The sequence below is a fragment of the Poecilia latipinna genome, unplaced genomic scaffold, assembly GCF_001443285.1.
Source record: "Poecilia latipinna isolate Pla-1442-1.1 unplaced genomic scaffold, P_latipinna-1.0 Scaffold2059, whole genome shotgun sequence".
NCBI lineage: Eukaryota > Metazoa > Chordata > Actinopteri > Cyprinodontiformes > Poeciliidae > Poecilia > Poecilia latipinna.
The window spans coordinates 26,885-44,863 of record NW_015114675.1 but is presented as its reverse complement, the minus strand read 5'-3'; the positions used below and the strand labels follow the sequence as shown (position 1 = coordinate 44,863).

Below are 17,979 nucleotides of genomic sequence, written 5' to 3'. Positions count from 1 at the left end.
TGTTTTCCTGGGTTACGTTTGGGGGGGAAATGTTTGTTGAGTCGGGTGGGGGGGGGGGAAGGAGGGTTGGGGTTTACCCCTGAGGACACGTGTGGCTGCATCTGGTTGTCACAGGACTTTCATTCTTGCTGTAGATCTTTGTGCGACTCTTAAGCCAGTTACAGGATCTGCTGGGATTATCCTGAGTTTCTGAGCAGCAGGGCACTCAGACGCAGTCAATCTTATTTAAATGACTCTGGAGCCACTGCCTTTGCATCAGAGAGCGGAGTGGAGCGGAGCAGAGGAGAGGAGGCCTATCCTCCCAGCCGTTACCCTCTCAGCCTGCAGCTGTTGCATGGCTTTAGCTGCAGGCTGCTCCGGCACTCATTTGTTTCACATGTATATTTGTGATGAACCTGAGCCAGGTAGCAGTTAGAACATGTTCAGGCTAAGGGCTCATGTTTCCGCCTCAAGCTTAAGTTTAGAAAACTGAAGCAACATGGATGACTTATTAAATCATTCCCATGCCAAAATCCTCCTGGGAACACAAAAACATTAACAGTTTTATGGTTGTTTTCCTTTCTCTGTTTTAAGCATTAGTACAGAGACACTTAGTCACTTCCAAGAACTTCATAATTTATTTATTTATTTTTCCTTTAACATACTGCATGCAACCTGAGTAGAATGCTGTACTCCTGTTATTAGATGTTTACAGAAGATTTACTGTAGCACAACTGTTACATTTCAACACCAAACACATGTATTAACTGTTTTTCAGAGATTTTAAATGAAAAATAAATAAAAAAAATATGCAAGTCTGGGTAAGATCCACAGTATCATGTTTTTTCCAAATATTCCCATCAGCAGCAGCTTTCTATTGACAGTGACAGAATGAAGTGTTGAATGAAGCAGAGCTGCTGTTGGTCCTGATTGGCTCCCACATTCCAGCTGCTCAGTCCTCAGACTGCCACTGCCCTGTTGAGGAGATTTTTCATTTTGAGGAAGCAGACCTTTTAGCTGTCAGCTTCAAAACCGCTTTTATTGAATTACAAAATATAGCATGTAGATGTGAAAGAAGTCAAAGTAGGCTTTTCCATTTTAGTTCTTCATTTTATCTTCTGAATGTGTCAATAATGAGGAAGAGACTAAGACCAACTGAACTGGGTACATTGAAATAAAACATTTAACATGAGACAAGTGTAAGTATAAAAGGTGCTAATTATGAATAAATCCCTGCAAATAAACCAAAGGCAGAAATCCCTCAAACTGATCAGTGAATTTCATTCAGAGAGGCACAAAGTCATTTATTGGTGAGTCCAGATGGAAGCAGCTGGTTCTCCTCTGCTGGGGCTCAGATCAGCTGACAGGTTTCAAAGTAGTACATGGATTAGCATGGATTCAGTGTCATTTGGGAGTTCCAAAAGTTGCGTCTAAAGTCAATTAAAGAGAAAACACTGGCCATACAGGACCTCGAGACCATCATAGACGTGAGATAAAGGTCAGGACAAGTCACTGAAGTGTAAGAGATACCAACACCAGCCTCAAGTACCAAACAGGAAGGATTACAAATCCAGTTCAGTTTATTTATATGGAATCGGTTCACAATAAATTATCTCAGACGTGCACACACTGGCACTGCAGGCTGCGGTCATGGTTCTGCCGTAACACTTTCTGTCTTTACAGGAACTTTCTATTGACTTCCATTCATTTTTGTAGCCTGACCCTAAACCTAACCTCAGCTTACCTTAGTCCATAACCTAACCCATAACCCAAAACAGCAGCCCTTCTCCTGGTAAGGAGCATGATGTCATCACCTATGTGGGTCCAACTGTTTGTCCTTCGGAACCAGAACATCTTGTAATCTGTTAGATGAAATGGAGAGCGATAGCATGACTCAGGCAGATCAGTTGTTTCATCTGAAGTGCCAGTAAGTGTTTTCTTGCTTTGGTTGTGAATCTTCATGCTGGCCTTGAGGTCATTGCCATGGTAACTCGCAGATGCTGAAGTGGAGTGAGGCAAGATGTTTTGTCTGAAGCTAAAACAGATTAGATTATTTCCTCTTGACTAATTCTAAAGGGTTGTAGCAACACCATCTGGACCAAAAACTGAAAGACAAACCTTCCAATAGATTTAGTCATTTTAAGCGGTTCAATCTGGAAAGCAGTAATTTATTTTCAAATCAATTTAATGCCATTGTATACTAAATGTTATACAGTCTGATAACTCATTAATACACAAAAAGAAGCACAATATAACAGCAGACAGCTGTGTAGCTCCAGTGTATTTTGTGTCCTGTAAATGAAGAGACCATAGACTCTAAAAGTCATAACTGACGTTCCAGCTTTTTCCAGCTGCTCTGGCTTCCACCCATAGTGAGGAAGAGGTGCATGTCATGTTAATTAGAGAGCACTGTTAGCTCTGTATAGAGAATTGCAGACTGGTGTGGTAAGTGACTGGATGTGTGTGAATGGAGCCATGTTTTCTTTTAGGGGAACTGCAAGTCATCTGCAGTTCCTTCTTTAAAAAAAATCCAAAGTGTGTGAGCAGCAGTCTGAGGGGAGAACATGCTGTGGTTTCTCTGTATGCCGGAGACGCTCCTCACAGGACGGGTGTGTCAGAGAGGGAGGGGACGGGTGACGGTCTCTGCTGGGAAACCTGAGGATGGTTATTGTTTGAGAATATGCAACAGGTCTGAACAGATCCCTTTACTCCCTCTGAGTCACTGAAGGAGGAACTTCTGAGTGGACTAAGACTATCTGGTTTCATTACTTCAGCCATGCTAATCAGCTGGAATCCTAGCACTCCTTCCATCCTGTGTGTTGTTTGAGAACATTCCCCAGTATTCCATGTTCCTCATGTTTGTCATAGCGATGTGCTAAAACATGTCTGTTCCAGTTTGGAACTCCGGGATCAGATGTGAGCTCTGTACTGGTCCGAGCACTTTGTTTGTTGGCGGATGTACCAACTTCTGAGTAAATGGATAATATCACATCCCACTAAAATCTTCATTTGGATGTTTTATTTAGGAAATGAATCTGCAGACGAAACATGACTTTAGAGCTCAGTGTGGTTTCGAACAGATTAAGATCAGCACCATGGCGATTGGGTTCCTCAGTCCAAGAAAGAATTCATGACATCTTCTTCAGTGACAAAGCTCCGTCCTGCAGAGTTAAGTTAGAACCTGATTAAAACAGATTTCAGCATCTGTTAACGCTGAAGTAAGTTGATGCCTTAAAGGATTCATGCCAACAAGCCAACACGAGCGCCAACAAAATTCATTTGATTAATTTGTGAGGTAAAAAACAACCATAAATACCATTTATCACATTTTCCTTCATTTCATCAATTAACTCTTTCTTCAGAGTTAATTGATGAAAGAAGGTTTGTTTCATATCTTGGCTGGTGAGTAATGTGTCGGCAGAGAGACGATCCTGTTACGTCACCCTGCAGTAATCCTGCTCTTTCCTCACATGAGTCAGGCTGCAGCTCACTCAGTCAGGTGTGTGTGAACCTTAGTACACACAGGTTTGTTCATGAATGAGTTAGGAAACCTGGAGAGCTGCTCACCCACGGTCACCGAGACGATGCCATCGCAAGACAAACTGGTTCAACTCATAATTTGCTGATTATCAGTTGTATTTTATCCAGTTTGGAGCAAATTTAGTTCAAATCAGTTGAGTTTATTCCAATAATATTCAGTCATTCATGGCTGTAAACTAGCCACTGGCCTGCCTCAGTCTGAGAAGGGTTGTAAAGGAATTTCAAAGCTTTGGTCTGCAAAGAGCCACAATGTGAAGTGGAGATGGTTGAGGAATATAAATACCTCAGTGTTCATAAGGACAGCAGTCTTGACTGGAGAAAAATCAGTGAAGCATCTATAAGAAGCGACAGAGCAGACTGGACTTCAAAGTTTGCAACAAGATGCTCCAGATCTTCTATCAGTCTGTTGAGAGCGTCATCTCTTCTGCTGTTATCTGTTAGGGCAGCAGCAACAGAGCAAAACCTCAAGAAACCTTCTGGTTAAATAAATACTCAATAAATACAAATAAAATGTAAATAGTTTTTAAACTTATTAAATTAAATCCTTTTTAAAGATCGTAATCGGCTGGAAACCTTCAATAAGCCGACTGATTAAACCTATAATCAGTTTTTGTATTTACTCAGGATGGTGTTGTCTGATCTTGAGGAAGCATGGGGTGACAGTGGAGAGGAAGCACTCTTTAACAGGTGGAGCCCATCAGATGATCAGAGCCAGGCTCAGGGTGAAAGGTCATCTGGGGGCTTGTAGGAGAGGAAGAGATGGAGTAAAAACACAGAAGAAGTCAGTTGTGGTCGTGCAGTACAGATGTCTGCCCTAAGCATCCAGGATGCAGTTACTACTTCACTGCTCTCTGCTGTTGCTGAAAAGCCCAACTTGGATTTAACATGAAGCTCTTTGTGGCTGCTTGTTTTCACAGTTAAACAGCAGAGTGACTGAAGCCAAGATGGCGGGTGCTGCTGCTCACCACAAGCAGCCACCAATTTGTCAGAACACAAATGTTAACAGATCCTCAGGCCACCACTGCTTTCTGCTCTGCTATTTTAGGACTGAAGGTTTTAATCTGCTCTTTCATTTGGATCTAACCTGTTGCAGAACCTCCATGGTTCTGCTGCTATGATTCAGAACAGAACCTTTGCCCTCAGCCAGGACTCTGAACTCATTATGAGCTCTTTCATTTTACTGTGCAGATAATGTAAGAGCATGATTAAACTAAAAGTATGAGCAACAGAGAAGCTCAGTAGATTCTTAGGCCATTCAGTCATTTAGTTGTTATAAGCAGGATTCTGCCTCATTTCATTTCTATTTAGGTTTCCACTGATCATGACTTGAATCAGGTCAGACCAGCCTCAGATGAGCAGTGCTCATCAACTAGTCAAATAAAAGTTAAAAGATAAGTCCAGATGAGCCCAAGTAGGGTTGCACCGATTGAAGTTTTCCAGCCGATTACCGATCTTTAAAAAGCCTGACCTGCTAATTCCAGTTTTGGTCGATACCAAATATTTTTGTCTGAAATGTTGCTAAATACCAAGAAAGTCACTGAGTTAACAACAGTGGGGCGACTGTTGTTAACTGCAAACCTGCAGACATGACCTGGTGGGCTGGTCTGTCAGTCAGACCTCTCTCTGCAGAGCAAAGAAGACAGAGGTTGATTTGTAGGCTTTGCTGAGGTAGATAAGATTGGAGAATAAGATCAGCTTCACATGTAAGTATCGGCCAATCACTGATCTACCAAAATCAAAGAAATTGGTGCCGATAAATCAGCTGGACGATCGATTGGTGCATCTCTAAGCCCAAGGTGTACACAGTAGCCATGTCTTGTTAATGAAATGTATTTATGAACTCATCTACATTATCATCACTGTGACTGCCTCTGAAAAGCAAAGTCTGCCCATGCTGTTATTGTTGGTTCCCATCAATTTGGAAAGGGTTAAAATTTCATTTTCAAGCAATCTGAAGTCCATAATTTGACCTTGAAAGAAAATATTTCAAAACAAGCAACATGTAACATAGTTTCCACTCCCCAGAGGTCTGGACAGCTCAGCTGGATTCCCTCTTTTCTCCATACCTGTCTGTGCCGTTATTCTCTGCTGCTCTGCAGCTGCAGTGATGCCTTGCTGTGGTCTTACCTGCTCAGATCCACCTGCAACACTGAGTGCAGCTGCTCCAGCCACCATGCATGTATCTGCTTTAATGATTTCTCTCCAGACAGGACAGAACAGCAGTGTTGGCATAATAACAGGGCTGAGGGCCAGCCCTGGAGCTGCAGGCCGAACAGTTTTCCTCATGAAAAGGACCTTAAATCATCACCCTATAAATATCCATAGAAAAGCAAATAACTGTCACTCATCTGTAAAATCTGGTCTGTAAAACAATGTTGGAATATATAGCACTGACAGAAGAGTTTATGCCCAGAAGTTTCTCCTATAGAGCTGGTTAACAGAAGCTCTGTGATTCCCCTGAAAAATGCAACTCTGCTAGCTGTGTGTGTGTGTGTGTGTGTGTGTGTGTGTGTGTGTGTGTGTGTGTGTGAGAGAGAGAGAGAGAGAAAGAGAGACCAGCCATTAACAGCTGGTCTATAATGACATGTGTTCCCAGTCCAGCTGACATTGATCCACAGTGTGTCATCCTGACTCTGTGTGTTTATCTGAAGCAGACTCTCTATAGCCACATTAGCCTTAAGCGTGAAGCTTAAGGCTAATGTGGCTTATTTACTTTTAGATAAATAATCTGTTTTTGTCCCTGAAATGTGACAGAAACAGATTGGATGAATCAGGACTGCACTGTGTCGTCCTGGGTTCAGATCCTAGTCTAGAGCCTTTCTGCAGGCTGTTTGCATGTTTACTTGGTGGGTTCTCTCCTGGTACTCCATCTTCCATCCACAGACCAAAAAGATGCAGGTTAGCCTAACTGGTCTCCACATTCCCCTCAGAGCAGCATGGTGCATCTGACCCCCTGCAGCTCTGTAAATAGAAACATGGATAGAAATGATTTGATGGATGGATGGAAGTGACTTTCAGTTTGCTTTGAGAATAATTATTTCAGAGGAATAATTGTGTAACAAATAAAATAAAAGTGAGTTAGTGGAGGGATAGTAGAGGAGCGATGAGCCTCACTGCTGCATGCTGAGGAACAATCTGTCCAACCCATGAACAGAACTTCCTCCATTCTAACTGAATTAGACTTCAGCTTGGTTTCTGTAAGCAGCATCTGCAGTCGTGTTTCTGGCTTTCCGGGCCAAACATTCCTGAAGATGATGCTGAGTTCATCAGAAGGCGCTGAACCGCCAGTGTTGGCCGGTTCTCTGAGCCCATCCTCCCCACTCATTCCGCTCCATTTCACACATCCTGCGTTCATCCAGTGCAGCTAGTGAAGGCTTACAGAGCTCCTTAGAGCTGTTATAGTTTCTTTTGGAGCCCAAAGCTGTCACTACTGACAGCTCAGGTTGTTGTTCATTTTGTCAAAAAGGATCAAAAGAGATAAAAAAGCGACAGGGACAGCTGAGATCATCAGCCTGGCATCTTCTGCAGGACTCAGTTTCCTTAGTTCCACATTTTTCTATCAGATGTTTTCCAACATATTCTCTTATGTTTGGGTGAGGAGAACTTTTCTAAAATAAGGTACATCACTTCCTGAGACAGAGGTGCACTATAGAGTTTCCAATACTTTTTCAACCTTCAGCGTTTTGTGTGCGTGTGTGTGTGTGTTTGGTTGATCCACCCTTTTAACACAGTGCTGTGTTAATCCTCAGTCTGAGCCGGTGGCCTCTGCCAGCCTCCCAGCAGCTGCTGTGAACCTGTTCATCCTCTGCACACAGCGACCTCATTATGAGTGGCAGTCATGCCGCCCAGCTTGCAGACGCGTGCAGCCTTGCAACCTGAACTGATGGCTATTTGCAGTCGCTGTGGGAGGTGGTGCTGCTCTGGTTTCTGCTGGAAAGGCCACATCACACCTGAAGCTTAGGAGGGTTCTGATGGCTGAGCTCCATGTTGGGCCTGAATCCTGAAGTCTGCTCTGTGGAGTCGGGCTGGGTTTTCTAAAATCATTATCAAAATAAATTGTCATCTGTTGAACTCTGACCCCTGCCTAAAATGAAGTTCATTTCTGTGTTGACCCAAACTGCTGCAAAAAACTCAGTGTTCTCCATGATGTAAGAGAAAATGTGGCCAGTAGTTGTTCTGTTTGTCCTCTGTCCACCATTTGACAGTTATTGTTATAGTAGTTATTTAATGAAGAGTCATACAAATGTACATAATTCTTCACTGCCTTAGATAAACGTTCCTCAGAAGTATCTAAGTTCCCTGCAGACACAAAAACCGGATAGTGGAAGTGAACTAGTTGAAGTGAAATATGAACTTTGCTGATTGAGCAGAGTGATACTCTCATCCTGCAGAGTCCCTCCATGAGACATTAGAGAATATTGACCTAATATTGTCTTATTGGTGCTGCATCTCTTTCTCCACCTGCTATTTACAAGCAACAACTTGTCAGCGGCAGATCTGTGGAGTTTCCTCACCGTGGGTCCAGAATTGTGAATAAGTCCACTCTTTGATAGGAAACATCCCCAGATGGAGTGTATGAGGACAGCTTTAATGTAGATTTAATGTAGCTCTCAGCTTTTCTTGTTTGAACAAATAATTTCAGATAAAGCAAAAAATCTGTAGGAGGATTCACCAGAGAAAATAACTGCAGTAGCCTTCCTGCAGGCTTTCAGTCTGTTTTTATTGCTTTGCAGCCTTGTTGCTCTCCTCCTTCTTACCAGGCTATTGTCCAAAGTAATCACCTCACAGGATGCAGATGCTTTTGGACCCATTTATTGTCAGTATTGGTTGAGCTCTACGCTCTGGGTTTAGGCCTCACATCAAATGTCATGGATGCAGAAATTGAAAAGAAAAGAAAAAAGAAAGGGAGAGAGGTTGTGCAAAAATTAAAAGGTAAAGAGGGAGAAGAGAATACATGAGAGAAAGAAGGATAAGGAGAACCAAGAAACCCCAGAGACAAAACACATAATATAGAACAAAAACAACATCATTGACAGTACTAGTTAATGCAAGATGTATTTAGTGGTTCTGGTACTAAATAAGCACTAAAACCAGATTGGTGGAGGTCTCTGACATGCTGTATCAGAATCTCAGCATGCATACTTTAGTCTGAGAGAAAACACATTGTTCATTGTTCTCTGCTACTGTGGGACTTTGTGATAAAGAAATCCTGAAAGTCCAGCCGTTCTTCCTTACAACACACACTCACAATGGAAGAGGAAGTTTAATAGGAAGTCTGAGTTGTTGTGCTGAAGCTTGTGAATGAAGCAGACCCTCGAAACTCGCCATGACATCCCAGTGGGAGTTTGCTGGAGACAGGAAAACTTTTGCTGCTCAGGCAGAAATGTCCGTTTCCTTTTATGGCTGCAATTGAAAACCGTTTAGGAGAAGCCAAGGAGGGTGGGGGGTGGGGGGGGGGGGGAAGGGAAAGGGCCAAAAAAAGCAATTCCCCTACCTGCACTGTTTGTGGAGGGAGGTGTGTGTATATGTGTGTGGATGCATTGTGTATTTTGCAGTTGGGGTGAGCATTCCTGTGTTTTGAAATCAGGCCTGTGAGGGTCACAGTGTGACTCCTCTCAGTCAGACAGAGGAAGTGGAGGAGGAGCTGATTCAGCCGGAGGCTCCGGCCCTCAGCTGCTCTCATTCTGCCTCTATTCCTCCTGTTGACACCTGCAGACATGTGATAGCTATACACGTGATCTCATGTATTCTCTAATATCAATGTTGGTGCTGTGATCTTACAGTACTGTAGGTTTTTTTTTCATCTAAAATTTGTGTTTTGAAATCTTGCCTAACAATTCACAAATTTATGACCCTTTATTCTTTTCACCACAACTAGCTTTGGCAAAGTCAGACTTTTGTTTTATAGCTTTTTTTTTCTTAGCTTTTTTTTTTTTAGTTTCCTAGCTTTGTGAATCAGACACTCCTGCTTGATATCTGCTAGGCTACAAATATGTAGTATATTGTTTACTACATACTGCAGTTTTAAGAGCTATTTTACAACAACATCCAGCCATCTTTGCAGGGCGACTGGAGGCTGATTGTCCTTAAAACATGAACAAAGACATTTATAATTTTCCTGAAAATAAAATAGACACAACATGCCTAAAGAGTATCAATATTTTTATTTCCAAAATAAAACAAATAAATAACTAACTTTCCTACTACATTAATACTGAAATGTATTTGTTTTTAGTAACATTTTAATATTGTAATAATCTAATAATTTTGTATAAGAATTTTTTTTGGGTGGTAAATTTCAACCCTGAACATTAATGACCCCAGAAAACTACCCTGGTTCCTGAAGTAGAATTTTTTTTATTTTGTAAACACATCATTGATGCTGAAAACAACAAACTTTGACTTGTTGTTTTGGTGATATGGTTCTCAAAGAAGACTGCAGCAGTACAAAGGTGTGCTGCCTTAACTGATTGGAAACAGATCAGATTTCTGAGTTTCCAACCGGCAGGTCATTAGTCAGACCTGATATGAAAAGTAATGTTGTGCTGCCTGTGAGCCTGATTTTAGTCTCAAGACTTTCAGCAGAGAAGGTGAGCGTGTGATGCTTTCTTGGTAAACAATGTGGGCTTACTTCCTTCTTCATTTTGTTAGCTTAGCGCAAAGCAAACAGAGCAGCATCCTGTCCAGCCCAAACCCGTCAACAGTTTGCAGAGCTGCATATTCCATTAGCGTGAATAAGAGCGTATTGATTCCCACTGTGAGCTCTGTGCTGATAACGGCTGACGGCATAACCAGCCCTTTTACCTGGAACTTGTTTGTGTTTGATTTGAAAGGCTGCCTGATAAGATGAGGTCAACTTAAAGGTGGCCCTACAACAAACAGATCATCGTGTCTTTTCAACTCATTAATATCTTTATACAAAGTCAAAATGGCTGAAAAACACAGAATGACCTTTAAATCAATTACGTATCTTAGAATATTAAATTAAAATGTAATCCAGACTTGTTTACTTTAACATTGCCATATGAGAACAGCACTAAAATGAAAGCTTGTGAAAGTTTGCTGTCCCTGTTAGAGCTGACTGAGCTCCTGGGCTGGAATCCTTTTCATAAGCTCAGTAGGATTGCCAGGAATTATTCAGACAATCCTGGGGTTTCTGCATCGATTATCTCAACATCTGGCAGGTCACCAGATGCTGCAGCATGTGTTAGATCCTTCCTGCTGGAATGTCTAAACATGACCCTCTGGGCTTCCTAAAGCTGCTGGGTTACTGTTTTCTATCTTTTCCTTCCATTTAGAACACATTACATGGTTCTAAATGGCAGGACAGCCTGAGATGATGGATGAAGAACCAGCATTCTGCTGCCTCAGGACTGGATCTGTTGTGTTTGCTCTGACATCATTGTGTCATTATATTTTATTTCCATATTTACAGAATCACTGACCATCTAGGGAAGACATAACTATGCTCTGTAAGTGCCTGCAAGTGAACAAATAATTATTTACTGAATTAGTTAGAAGCTAAGCCGGACTGCTGGCAGTTGGATCCCAAATGTGCATTTGACATGCAGAGGTGAGTGAATCCTCCCCAGAGCAGACAGTGTGTGTGTGCATAACGTATCAAAATATGAGATTACTGGGTCATTTGAACATCTCTTGCATAACTTCTATAGCTGTAGCGAACATTGTCAATATTTCTGATGAAGGCATGAGATGTCCCGTCCTGCAGCTATTGGCATGTTGTTGGGGCAAGATATGGTGTTTAACAGATAAACCAGATCATCTGATCAGTGCTGAGCTGTAGGATGGAGCGGAGACCCAGGCTCCGGATCGTAACGCAGACATCTTCAAGTGACTGAAACACAGCACTCATGAGGCTGTTAGTCAACTGCTGTACAACAGCAGGAATGGTTTTCATGACTCCTCCGCCATGTTGAGTGATGCTGTGGTTTTGTTTGTTCCTGCCTGCTGCCATGGCGACATGAGCCCAGAGCTGGCTGTACTTCTTTTTCAGAACGTTCTTGTCTTATCATTCAACTTGTTCAGAGCTCAGCTGGATCAAACTCTGCTCCTCAGGGTAATGAATTGAATGAGATGTTGAAATCCAAACAGCAGAAAGGAATTTGTGGGGGTTGGGGGTAAGGGGTGACCCCCTTCCGGATAAAAATGTGAACATATGCAGAAATATTCCTCCTAATGGCCATCTCATATTAAAGTCTGTTGTTCAGAACAGCTTCTTCTGCATTCAGCAGGTTAGAATGGAAACTGCACTCAGCTCGATATCCTGACTACAGTAACCACAAAACATTAAACTCTGTTCTATTCCTGTTTGCTTGTTTTCTTCTTCTCCTTCTAGAGAAGACAGAAGAAATGTTTGTATCAAAACCTGACAGTATTCATAGATGTGGTCCAATAACAGCTTCTTTCCTGAAAGGCACACTGTTGTCCTGCCATGCACACATAACTCTATATACATTTCAATAATATTTTTAAAAGAAAACTTGTTTTCACATACAAAACAATGTTTCAAACTGTATACGTATTGTTAGAAATGTTTTTTTTGTATGTTAACAAACAAAATAAAGATTTTCAGAATCTCAGTGATCTGCCAGATGCTGTCAGGATGAATTGCTCTTCAGATTAAATCCAGTTTTTCTTACAGCTTTGACTTTGAATAGGAATACAGTTACTACATTGCACTTCCCAACATGCAGCATGTCACAAAGTACCTGATGCTTCCTGCTATATTCAGGTGTGAATCAGCTAAATGGCTACATTTTAATGGAAGTTATTGCTTGCATTTGGGTGGAAAAAGTGCTTTAATTTGAAAGCTTAAGGGATATTCCTCTGCTCCTCTTTAATCTGCTCAGGGCTGATTATCAGACAAGGAGGAAAAATACTGGAAACAGTCACATTGTGCTGATCTCTGCTGATCCCTCAGGCTGCAGCTTGTTTTGTTTTCAGCCCGTAGGAGAAACGGGCCTGGGATCAGTGCATCTGTACTGTGTGTGTGTGTGTGTGTGTGTGTGTGTGTGTGTGTGTGTTGCGGATAAAAATTTTCCCTTATTGTAATCTCTTCAAGCGCAAAATTGCGGATCATAAAAATAGTCACAAGCAGGAACAATGGTTGGTGCTGCAGGAAAATGGAAAAACTTGTGCCCTGAATTCAGACTGGCAGGTTTGACCTCACCACCAATATGTCTAGGAAGAACAATGGGATGTTCTGTTGGGAGACAATAAAGGTGTTTCATATTTCCTGTAATTGTGTCATCACTTTGTGTATTATTGTTGTATTTTTGCTTTAATGGAACATTCCAACACTGAGAATAACTCTAAACACTCTGGTTGGTGAGGAAGACTCAGGATGAAAGCCTTCAGGCTCTGTGGAGCTATCTGGATCTGTTCATCAGTCACAAACACACATGCATGACTGACCTTCATCTCTGCACAGTCACAGAAATATGTTGCTGCCACCTAGTGGATAAATTGCACTACTGCTTTACCAGTTTGAGCCAACAAAATGAGTGACATCACAGATTTAACATTCTGATTTCTTCAGGAGTCTGAGCTGGAAAAAAATCCCCAACAGTTTACAGACTGTGACTCAGAATTAGGTTTAAATGTTCTGTGTACTGGGTGTACTGGGTGTACTGGTGTTGAGCTGTGCTGTCATCCTGTTCCAGGTGAGCTGCTGAGCCAGCTGCGCCCCGACGGTCTGACTGAGATCATCTGTCCAAAGAACGGCTCGGAGCGGGTCGACGTGGCCCTGGTTTACCCCCCCACTCCCACAGCTACGAGCCCCAAGTGACTCCACTGCCCCCCCACCACAGCCTTCACACCCATCTACACAAAAACATGGCTACCCTGGCTCGTTTCGCAGTGTCTCCAGACGCCACGTCCCCCACCACTCCTGCTGTCCTCCTCCATCATCAGCACCGCTGCTTCTGCCAACACTGGAGCTCACATCAACGTTTAGGTAGAAAACATTTCCTGGTGTTCCTTCATCTGCCTCATCCTGCCTGGACATCAGAGTGCTTCCTGTCAGAACTGGAAGGCCTGCCTGGTGTAAATCTGGTTTTTATGAAACAGTCCACAAAATACCAGCAGAGCTGAGGTCCAATTCCAGACGTTTAATGCAAATTTGCTTGGGCCTGTCACCGGAACAAATTTTGCTTGATGATAAATTTTCCCAGTAATTTTTGCAAAAAAAAATATAATGTTGTTGTTTTGAGGCCATTTTCAAGTAATATTTTGATAATGGCATAATGATGCAAGTTCACTCTCTTAAAGTCCAAGAAAGTGGAAGATATGTAGAATATCCAAAACAAAACACAACAACCAAAAACGATAAATAAAACCAAAATAAAAACCTCACACAACCAAAACCATAAATAAAATGGATTATGGTGTCTCAGTAAACCAGATTTCTTTTGAAAACTATTCATCAACAGAATGGAAAATATGAAACTAATTTAAGACATGGTTGAGACAAATCAGTAAAAGTCCCATTTACCATAATGATGAGTGTCACTGTGCTGTGGCCTCCTTCTAATGTGTTCATGAAGGATCTTCTGCACCTGCTGACCTTTGATTTGTTTGACTCTCAGACTGTCAGTCTCTAGGTGGACCAAAGTCTGTCCAGACCAGGACACTCCTGGTGACTGGCTCGGTCTCTGGGAATGCCTAATAAAACTTATTATGAAGGAGTTAACATCTTAAATGTTCCAGATTGACTGTCAACTCTTCCACTTTTCCTTCAAATTGAAGTTTCATGTCTAATGGTTGGGATAGAGGAAGTTCATGTTTTCATGAAGCTGCTGTTTGGTGTTTCTGTTTTTACCTGAATATTTCTGTGTGTTGCAGGTTTGTGGCTCTGTCTGTTGGCTTCAACCTGGTGCAGACGGAGGAGTGGCTCAGCATTCTGTAGCATCAACCACAAACGCTGTTTCAGAAGTTTCTCCCTGGACTCTGAGATGAAACAGTGAATCTGAATAGCAGTCTCAAACTCATGGTGCATTTATTTGGTCATTTATCAACAGACAGTTTTTTTTTTCCAGAGAAACTTGTGAAGCAGAGAGACTGTTCTCTTCCCCCTGAGGAGAACCTGTTGAGCGGTGTGAGCAGGGTGAGCCAGGTGAAGAAGGCTCCCATCCTGAAGCTGCAGACCTGCAGGGCAGCGTGGAGGAGAGCAGAAGCAGGGTGTCTTTACTCTCACATGCAGCTATTCAGTGCAGACCACAAGTCACAGTCATTCATCACAGACATCTCAGTCAGGTCCTAACTAAATGTAACTGCAGAAGACAGGCCAGCAGGTGGAGCCAAAGATGCAGGAGGATCATTTAGATATCAGAGAAGCAGCCAGTAGGTCGAGCTGGTCTGGACGTTCTAATCACTTCATGTCATTTCTCACACAAATCAAAGCTGTTTCTGGGCGGGGCTTCAGGAAATATCTGGAAAACTACATTTTATTTTACCATCAGACGATCCATGAAGCTGAGGACTAGACAGCAGCAGAGCCACCATGGGCTCTGAAGCCTTTCAGGTGGTTCTTCAAGAAACAACTGTAAGATATTAACTACTCTCAACCATTCAACGATATTTCACTTTAAAACTCTTGAACTGTCCCTTTAAGGCCTGCCCTTTCAATGTCCATTTGCAGCTATGATCACACATGTTGTTTAGGGAATGTAGTGAAACATTTCCAGACTTTCCCCCCAAATCCAATTTTCTAAAAGATAGCTTAAAATATCTGCTGGAAATTTATTGTAAACAGCTTTACTGAGATATCAGAGAATGAAAAGTGACGTGATTTTGAAAATGAAAAATCTGTAGCAACCCTGTGAATAATGTACAGGTAATGACAAAAATAAGTTTCCCCTCCCAGGACAGTGAATGCATCAGGATTTAAGGATGACTACAGATATGTCTTATGTAATGAAGGGTTTCGGTCGTCAGGCTTGTTGTTGACCTGAGGACAGAACGGCTGGCCACTAGATGGCGCCACAATAAACAACAATGATAAAAAGGTTTTGCAAAGGCGCCTCCTAATTGTTCCAGCTGGAACTGCTCCCACAGAACTTTGCAAGAACTTTTCCTGTTTGTTACTTTCATGTTTTTCTCTCCACATGCAGTTAGTTTTATTGTTCCAGAATTTCCTACATCTGGATCTGATAGACATCTTGGAGAAGACAGCCCAGCTGTGGGACTGGATCATAACATTCCTCTCAAAATCCAGATTTCTCAAACACTGACTACTAAAGAAAGCTTGATTCTTATTATAAGTCAACTCAGACATTTACGTGTGTGTGTGCGTGTGTGTGTGTGTGTGTGTCAATAAATTAGTACATTATTGAAAAGTTAATTAATTATAATAATTAATTCACACAGAAATGTGAACCTAAGGCAAAAATATTTTAATACCTCCTTAAAAGTTATTTGTGTTAATGCTACAAATGAGCCTCATTAGAACATCAGAAGACATTTTACATTCTTATGAGGTGTTGGGATGTAGATCCCTGCTGCTGCCCAATGGGATCCATCAGAGCTGTGGAAATGTGACATGAAGTGCAGAATGGAACAGACCGAATGTGAAACAAAAACAATCTACCATTCAGCAGCTGAAGAACGTTTCAACACTAAGCAGAGAGTTTCCTGGACACCGCTCATCGTGGCCTTGTGGTTTGCACTTCATCAGGCCCTGAATGATGGCTGGTGATCCACTAATCTCTTCCTCACACGCCCTTCAACAGGTCACATGTTAGCAGAGCAGAGTGTTCACATTTTTCTCTCCACTGCCACCTCTGGCTGAACAACTGAACCGTTCAGAACAGTGACTGCTGTGAAAGGATGAGATCTGGTTGTTCCCACTCTAAAGAGCTTTTCTGCAGGATTAAACTAAAGACTGTTTTCTTTCATGTAAATAATATCTTTATTTTTCTACTTAGACACAACGTGTCAAGCTGTGGCATATTTACAGTGCAATGCTGTGCATGACTCGAGAGACATGCAGAAAAGGTTTTATATGTAGCTGGTTTCAATATGAATACCAAATAAATCAATATCTGGCTTTAATGGGTGCTCCCCTGTGTGTTGTTCTTTACTTCTTTTAATTATACATTTTTCTTCCAGCTCTAATCTGGTAGGAAAATGATGCATTGTTCCCATCATTTTAAAGTGTGATGTGTGTTTGTATACAGGTTGTATCCAGCTGCAGTTCCAGCTGCAGGTCTGTGTCTGTAGGTTTACACATCTTGAGACTAAAAGGTTTGTCCAGCAGCTCAAGCTCATTCAGACTGGATATGAAGATTTGTAGACAGCAATTTTCAAGTCTTACCACTGATTCTGACAAGGATTGGGACTGGACTTTGAATAGGCCATCCTAATACATTATAATGCTTTAATTTAAACCTTTTCCTATTTCTGGCTCTAAGTTTAGAGTTATTGTCCTGCTGGAAAGTAAATCTACATTCCTGTATCTTATTTTACAGGCTATCAGACTTTCCTGATCCTGGCCTGTGTTTAGCTCCATTGATCTTTCCATCAACTTTCTCTAGCTTCACACACATGATGTTGCCACCACCATGATTCACTTGGAGATGCTGTGTTCAGGGGCCATGCACTGTCGGATTTTTTCTACTACTCATAACTTTTTTCTTGTAGCTCAGAAAGTATAACTTTGATCTCATTTGATCAGGATCCCTTTCGACCTTTTTGATGTCCTACAGTACTTGTAGCAAATTGCAACCTTGACCTTCTTCCTGCTTCTGTTCCGTAAAGGCCGGCTCCTCCACAGCTCCCATGGGAGTCTTGTCTGCTTCCCTGATTAATGTTCNCCTTTGTCAGTCTGTCACTGACCAATGTCTTCAGTTTTGTTGGTGCTCAATCCATCCTCTCTCCATGTTCAGATGATGGACTGACCAGAACTCTGTGAGATACTGCTGCTATGATAGCGAATAATAATAGATTGTTGAATGCAGAATTAGCCCAAAATATACATTTCCAGACCATTTTTAATTAAAAACTGTCATATTAAAACCTTTCATTTGCTCAAATAAGCAACTTTAACCTAATAAATGAACAGTGAAAGTCAGTGTCATAAAGTGTGTGAATCTGACAGCAGTTTCACACACTTTTTGCATGTTACCCGATTTTGTTCCACATGTTACCGATAAACAAACACAACAGATCAAGATTAAGTGTAAGAACATTTTACAGTATGTAGATAAATGTTACAAATTACTCACTAATGTGCAAATTACTTACTAATAACTTAGAAGGTATAAGAGCTATAGCATCTTTAATTAGTTTTAGCTATGGTTGACTTCCTGTTTGAGTGGTGATGCCTTTGTTTTGAAGGGACAATTTCCTGCTTAACTGGAAAGGCAGATTAATGGCAATCAAAAAACAAGATAAATTGTAACAGAGCTTATAAAATGAATCGTATTAGCAGCCTCATTAATA

The 17,979-nt window shown here is 41.7% G+C and overlaps 1 protein-coding gene across 1 annotated transcript in view; it reads left to right on the top strand.

Moving 5' to 3' along the window:
- Window positions 1-16,595, top strand: part of mfhas1 (multifunctional ROCO family signaling regulator 1) — a 29,778-nt gene extending 13,183 nt beyond the window's left edge. Inside the window, exons 2-3 of the mRNA XM_015016754.1 lie at window positions 13,203-13,495; window positions 14,383-16,595. Of these exons, the coding sequence (XP_014872240.1) occupies window positions 13,203-13,327 (125 nt within the window). The 3' untranslated portion in view covers window positions 13,328-13,495; window positions 14,383-16,595. The remainder of the gene's footprint in view (window positions 1-13,202; window positions 13,496-14,382) is intronic.
- The last annotated feature ends 1,384 nt before the right edge of the window (window positions 16,596-17,979 follow it).